This window comes from Rhagoletis zephyria, unplaced genomic scaffold (genome assembly GCF_001687245.7).
Source record: "Rhagoletis zephyria isolate East Lansing unplaced genomic scaffold, Rhagoletis_zephyria_1.1 Rzeph_scaffold_00749, whole genome shotgun sequence".
NCBI classification, from domain to species: Eukaryota; Metazoa; Arthropoda; class Insecta; order Diptera; family Tephritidae; genus Rhagoletis; species Rhagoletis zephyria.
In genome coordinates this window covers 53,979-61,201 of record NW_016157833.1, presented here as the reverse complement: position 1 = coordinate 61,201, position 7,223 = coordinate 53,979, and the positions used below count along the sequence as shown (strand labels likewise).

Genomic DNA, 7,223 nt, shown 5'->3' with positions numbered 1-7,223 from the left:
GTGATATTAGGCTGACCGTTAGGTAGTCAAGTAAAACACTGTCGACAGCTAAGTGTAAGTGCATGGGAGGTGCGATCTAACTTAAAGCGTCGGAATACTTCTGTGTAAGCAGTGTTGCCGCGAAACATTTTTAGTGGTAGCTAAATTCCAGCTAAAAAAGGGCCAAAAAAGAGCAAAAAATCGTTGTTGTGGCTAAAAATGGTAGCTAAATTTTTTTACCTACATCTTATATATAAAAATAAGTGCACGTTTTTGGTGTGACCTCATAACTTGAGACCAGCTTCACCGAATTCAACCAAATTTATGTGGCATATTCGATTTATCATGCAGATGGTTTATGCGAAGTTTTCCCGAATTCGGAAGAGGGGGCGTGGCNACGCAAACATTTTCTATAATTACTGGTATAGAAAAACAAGGAACTCTGAAAAGAATTAATATTTTATTCAAAAAAAAAAACTTTTTGTGTAACACATAAAGCATATTAAGGGCCGCCAACTTACCTATTTTAATGTATAGTTAAATCGTTAACGGATAAGATAACGGCCCAGAAACGTAAGGAACATACATAGACACATGTTTACTTGCCTTAAGGAAAGGCGTTCGCCTTATGCGCGAAGAGTTAAATTCATGAAAATCATAAAAAAAAATTTTATGTCAATGATGAATAAATTTTGAAAAGGGCTAAAAAAAGGGCTAGGGGCAATTTCAAATTTTTGTGGTCAAAAAAAGAATTTGGTATCCAAATTTAGCCACCAAAGGACTAAAACGGCAACACTGTGTGTTNAAAAATTTTAATGTCAATGATGAATAAATTTTGAAAAGGGCTAAAAAAAGGGCTAGGGGCAATTTCAAATTTTTGTGGCCAAAAAAAGAATTTGGTAGCCAAATTTAGCCACCAAAGGGCTAAAACGGCAACACTGTGTGTAAGGCTCATTCGGGTTCCGGGTCACAGCGACATTTCTTTCGAACGAAAAAAAAACTCGAATTGTTATTATTATTGGTACTGGTTAAACTCGAAAAATAAAAATCATAGTAAATTACCGTATAAAGTACTATGTAATACAAATATGTGAGTGTAGTTAAAATTGTTTTACGACGCTTACAACATGTTATTTTTATTTTTTTTTTTTCCAAAATAATGACTATTTTCCGCCCCTGCATACTATATCTTAAGACTGCAGCTAAAATATTTCGAAAAATTTACGTTACAGGAGATTTTTCCAATGATGTGGAGCTGGGAATGGCAATCAATTCAAGTAATATAGTGAAANGTTAAAATTGTTTTACGACGCTTACAACATGTTATTTTTATTTTTTTTTTCCAAAATAATGACTATTTTCCGCCCCTGCATACTATATCTTAAGACTGCAGCCAAAATATTTCGAAAAATTTACGTTACAGGAGATTTTTCCAATGATGTGGAGCTGGGAATGGCAATCAATTCAAGTAATATAGTGACCCCTGTAATGTGATTCATTTGGCTTGGAAAAAGGCGGACAAGCGGTAGGGCGGACGAAAGCTTTATTTATGATGTGGTAAACTGAAACGTTGCGGATTTATTGGCTGATCAACCGAGGCCATGAACAGCAAAGGACGGTAGGAGCGAATAGGGGAGCCATGAGTTCATAGAAGAAAATCGCGAGACTGAGCGTTATGGGGAGGTACACGATGGGACGAAGGCAGTTGAGTGGTTCATAGGAGACACAATGGAAGGAAGGGTGGCAATCTTATACCAGACATGGATTTGTTTTGAGCAGGGACCGTAACAGTTACAACTTTTATTAAACAAATCCTCTATAACAACTTTTTTTTTTTTTTATTTAATTACTCCTTAAATAACAGTTTTTGCTGATTTTTGTTTTATAAATCCACAATAACAATTATATTTGATTTTTATCCAAATAATCTGCAAAAACAGTTATTTTTGATTTTTAAATTATATGTCTTAGATAACAGTTATCGAAGACTTTTATTTATAAAAGTCATAAATACAAATCAGTCACAGATCTTTATTTTTCAAATCATACTTATAATAGTCATTTGCATAAGTCCTAGTAAATTTTGGTTCTCCGACACCTTCTTAAGTGCGAAAAATGATAATGACTTTTATACGTATGATTAAAAATAATAAAAGTCGGTGATTGATTTTTATTGATGAATTTTATAAATAAAAGTCTTCAATAACTGTTATCTGAAACATATAATATAAAAATCAAAAATAATTGTTATCTGCAGGGTATTTGAATAAAAATTAAAAATAATTGTTATTTTAGATTTGTAAAATAGGAATAAAAAACAATGTTTTTNATTAAAAATAATTGTTATTTTAGATTTGTAAAATAGGAATAAAAAACAATTTTTTTTGTTTTTAGTTTTGCATAAAAATTACAAATAAAGATTTTTTTCAAAATTTGATTATCGGTGAAGAAAGAAATCGATTGATATGAATTACTTAGTTGTAGAATATTTGCTTCATAGTGAATTTTTCAATGACAGTTTTCTTCAATAACTGTTATTTACGGTCCATGGTTTTGAGGTAGTCGTATTTGTTAACTAGCTTGTACTCATACAGGTACGTTTTTTAACTGGCTTCAAAAAAGGAGAAAGCTTATCATTTCATCAAAATATTTTTTTTGTTTCCTTTTTAAATTTTTAATGTAACCCGATAATTTTTCACCACGTCAACCTTTTTTGAAATATCATTCTTTATAGGAAAGGTGGTATCTGAAGTGGGACCTATACTGATTTGGTGTAGTTCCGATCATAGGATTATGAAGGAATTAACGGGGATCTTATATTTTTAAATTAGTATTAAAGTCGGCTGTATTTTTGCTTAAAAGTTACTAGGGAAAAACAATTTCTCTAAAAACTTAAATTACTCCGACCTTTTGACGAATCTACAATGCCCCTTTAGTGACAAATTACCTAAGCTGCCCACGAGAATATTCCCTGTGCTCACAACTTCTTCAAAAATCATTATACGTAAAGGGATCTGACATTTGTTTTAGGGATGCAAGTCAAATATACACATCGATGTTTTTTCGATCTGATGCATCAAAATATTGCATCGATGCATATCGATGTATCGTATATAAAAATCCATATTTTCGGGGCATCGAATGAATTAAAAATATACAATAAAATTGGATAAAAGCTTAAGAATTAACTCACAGCGAAATATATTTATTGATTTACTTAAGTAGCTACGCGTCCCAGATTTACAAACAAATTCATAAAAAATTCATAAGATTTCAGATACTTTATAATCTAAAAACTGTATATAATCCTTGTTATTCTTATGTAAAAATTAATGACATCAAAAACTGCCCCAACTAGCAGCTGTTCATTTGGCGTCAAATAAGTTTTCATTAAAATTTTCAGTTAAATAAAAATATGTTGAAAACTCGAAAAAATTCAAATTAAATCGAATTTGCACCACCAAATTTCGAATCAAATGGTTCGGCAATATTCTAAGTTCGGGAAAAGCCGAATTTCAAGTCCCCACTCCCTAGTACTTACTTCATGTATGCATGTGTATGTACATTGGGGTGGTCCAAAAATGCATGTGAAAAAGCAAAGTCCGAATTTGTATGCTCTTAACCCCTAGGATTGTTCTATACCGAAAAAAACATACACCTACTTTTTTATCAAAAAATATTTAGAGGTCGCTTTGTTTCTCTTCAAGAGATTCCCAATAATAATGCCCAATTATTTATTTAACCATTTTTTCATAGGTCCGCCAAAACCCCCAGAAAATGCAATGGGAGATAAATAAAAAATCTTTAGTAAAAAATAATTACGTAAACAATTGGGTATCGTGATAGGACGTGCCCTGAAGAGAACCAGAGATTTCCAATCGAAAAATATTAAGTTTCAAGAATTCTATGCCATTTCTACGAAAAGTTGTTTTTCCCATACAAAATACATGGAAAACTTTAAGTGCTTTGAGCGACCTCTAAATATTTTTTGATTTCAAAAAAAAAATACGGATATTTTTTTCCGATATAGAACAATCCTAGAGGTGGGAGCATTAAAATTCCGACTTAACTTATTTTTAACCACCCTAATGAACATTTGTTCCATATTTTTTGATGTTTATTTGTTGTAAAATTTATCACCCAATTCTTTGTAATTAATTAATGAACATCATGAAAGCCCATGAGGAGAAAATTGTATGAAGATCAATTCAAATTTAAGTGCAGCGCAGTAACGAATGAGGTTTTGCGCTTTTTTAACTAGCATAGTTACGTTCGACTTTAACACGTATGTATATATACATAGTATGCACATTCATGTACTAAACAAATTAAGAAGAAAACTCTCTTGTACTGAAAGCTCCCTTGAAGAAATGAATAATGGCCAAATATAAATTAATTAAGCTTCCAACGCCAACATAAATACAGCAAAGAATGATCTCAAAGAAATTTGGTTACTTAAGTGCATATGTGTGTTTGTTTTTGTGTGTACTCATACCTGCATTTCCCTGCAGCAATAAGGTGGCCACTTTTCCCTAAAGGACTAGTACTTCGCTGGTTAAAATTTTACTGAGCAGAATTGGGCATTTGATTGCATCGAAAATGTCATCTTTCGACCAGTCGCCAAGGAATCGGTGTAGAGATATACGAAAAGTACAGTTTGGCAGTGACAGGGTGGTANACTTCGCTGGTTAAAATTTTACTGAGCAGAATTGGGCATTTGATTGCATCAAAATGTCATCTTTCGACCAGTCCCCAAGAAATCGGTGTAGAGATATACGAAAAGTACAGTTTGGCAGTGACAGGGTGGTGTTGTCTTGCCACTTACATTTACATGCGTGGCTGTAGCTCAGTGCGCAGTAATGCTTGCCACTATTTGTTAGCTTTCAGGAGGGTCTGGGTTCAAATGCCGTCAGAAGCAACATGGTTATAAAATGATAAAGAAATTTTTTTTTTTGGTTTTGCGAAATATGAAAAAGCATCTGTGAAGTGCAGAACGTAATCGTGTTCCAACCAAAAAGAATTGGACGAGTCCAGGACTATCTTACAGTCACTGTTGAGTGGACTGGTCCTTTTCCAATGACACCCCAATGCTAAAAATGGCAGTTGCAACCATTGCCAGGGGAATTATGAGTGACTAGTGCTGGTTACAATAGGGACTATCTGAGGGCTAACTTAGGGTGAGTCTGAATTTCTGCAGGGTTTCTCTGTGCGGGTTCGTAATTAATAATGCCTTAACATGTTGGCAATATTGCGCCCATTTCAAAGTAATCAACAGGACTTAACCGCACATTCCCCCCATCTATCCTTGTTAACCATTAATTTGTAAACTGTCATGAAAGTGCAAAATTGTGTGGCTTTAGTTCATATTTGTACTCACCTTTCCTGCACACAAGTTGCCGGCAGGCGCGTTGCATCCAACACACCATGCCAGGGTTCCGCTGGCACCGGTTTGCGAAATCGTAATTCATCTAACGGTGGCTTGGCATAGGGTATGCCTGTGTACACATGCACCTCCCGACCCTGCACAGTGACTGAGCGGCCGCGCACCGGCCCGCTCGACGTTTGCACCACCAGCCGATCGATGACGCCATAGACGGAGGACATACGCAACAGTAGAACAACAATGGCGAATAGACCACGACCGATATCGCCGCTCAGCACAGGCGACGATGACGCGATGCCGCAATACTTTAGTAGCGCCATCGGCGAAACTGAGGGCAAGGACAATGCTCGAGCCATGCTAATCGCCGTTGTGGGGGGAAATGCAACGAAGCGCAAAATGCAAAGCGACAACGACAAAGCGTACGCGTACGCGTCTAAACGAACCGACCGACTGACTAACTAGCTAGTTAGCTGGGCGGAAATTCAGTACACTCAGCTGATTGAACGCCTGCGTGTTTCAATTGGCTTGTTGGCACCACTTCACTGCCTGAACTGGCTATGTGCTTATATTTAAAAACACGCACACACACGCACTAACTGCCGGTTTGGCATGGAAGTTAGAGTTATTTTTTGTTACCGGATGCACACACATACACCAAAATGCTGTTCGAAGTAAACTTCAATTGAATCGACCCGAAACGCGACGCGATTCGATGCTTTGCGTCACAACGATGCGGAAGCCGACGCGACTGCGTTTGCTGCTCTAAAACTAGGCCGACGTTTGGCCTNCGCACACACACGCACTAACTGCCGGTTTGGCATGGAAGTTAGAGTTATTTTTTGTTACCGGATGCACACACATACACCAAAATGTTGTTCGAAGTAAACTTCAATTGAATCGACCCGAAACGCGACGCTACGCGACGCGATTCGATGCTTTGCGTCACAACGATGCGGAAGCCGACGCGACTGCGTTTGCTGCTCTAAAACTAGGCCGACGTTTGGCCCTTCGCAATTGCGAGACTCTCACCAGCAAATTGAATGACGTCACTACACAACGCGGCCCAGCTCAGCTGTGGCTCTATCAGGTCAAGCACTCACGCGCGAATGCCTCAGTGCATAAGAGACGCCTGCGTACGCCTGCACCACACCACTCTGGCGCTCTGTTCCCAAATTGTTTTTTCAGTGCGCAACGAATCACAACAATTTAACCTGTGACTAGCACTGCTAACTGATTGCTGACGGACTGGCAAGCTGTTGTCGTGTTTGCTCAGATGGGATGCCCTTCGGCGANCCTGTGACTAGCACTGCTAACTGATTGCTGACGGACTGGCAAGCTGTTGTGTTTGCTCAGATGGGATGCCCTTCGGCGGTTATAGTAAGCCAGCAATGGCTGTCAGGCAAACAACCCTCGCTCCACATGCAATAGGAAATCACTTGTTGGCTTAGTGGCTCGCTGATTGCGCTTTCACTGTGACTTTTTTTTAGCTTTTTGCTTTTCGCCTTTTGACTTACAGCTTTTGACTTCCCGCTTTTATCTTTACCGCCAGCGATTTCAACCTGCCGTTTGGTGCTTTTATTTGATTTGATTTTTCTTATTTATTTTCTGCCGTTTTAGACGCTGCAGTATTAAATCTGTTTAGGCCAGGCACGTAACTGCCGTTTTAGCTGTTGCTGCAACTGTCCAATGTGCTACATGTCAAATGAGGTGAAATGAAAAAAAAAAATACATGTATACATGTGTTTGTCGCTTTTTGTGCCTGCGTTCGGAATTTCTCTTAAAAAGTCAGTCTAATTCAGCAACCCGTAAACAACTGCTCGTATGCCTTACGTATTTCACTGTGTTCCGACTGCATGTAGCA

The 7,223-nt window shown here is 37.5% G+C and overlaps 1 protein-coding gene across 1 annotated transcript in view; it reads right to left on the bottom strand.

Moving 5' to 3' along the window:
* Ace (Acetylcholine esterase) overlaps window positions 1–6,051 on the bottom strand; it is an 89,041-nt gene extending 82,990 nt beyond the window's left edge. Inside the window, exon 1 of the mRNA XM_017613991.1 lies at window positions 5,357–6,051. Within this exon, the coding sequence (XP_017469480.1) occupies window positions 5,357–5,718 (362 nt within the window). The 5' untranslated portion in view covers window positions 5,719–6,051. The remainder of the gene's footprint in view (window positions 1–5,356) is intronic.
* Window positions 6,052–7,223: the final 1,172 nt, after the last annotated feature.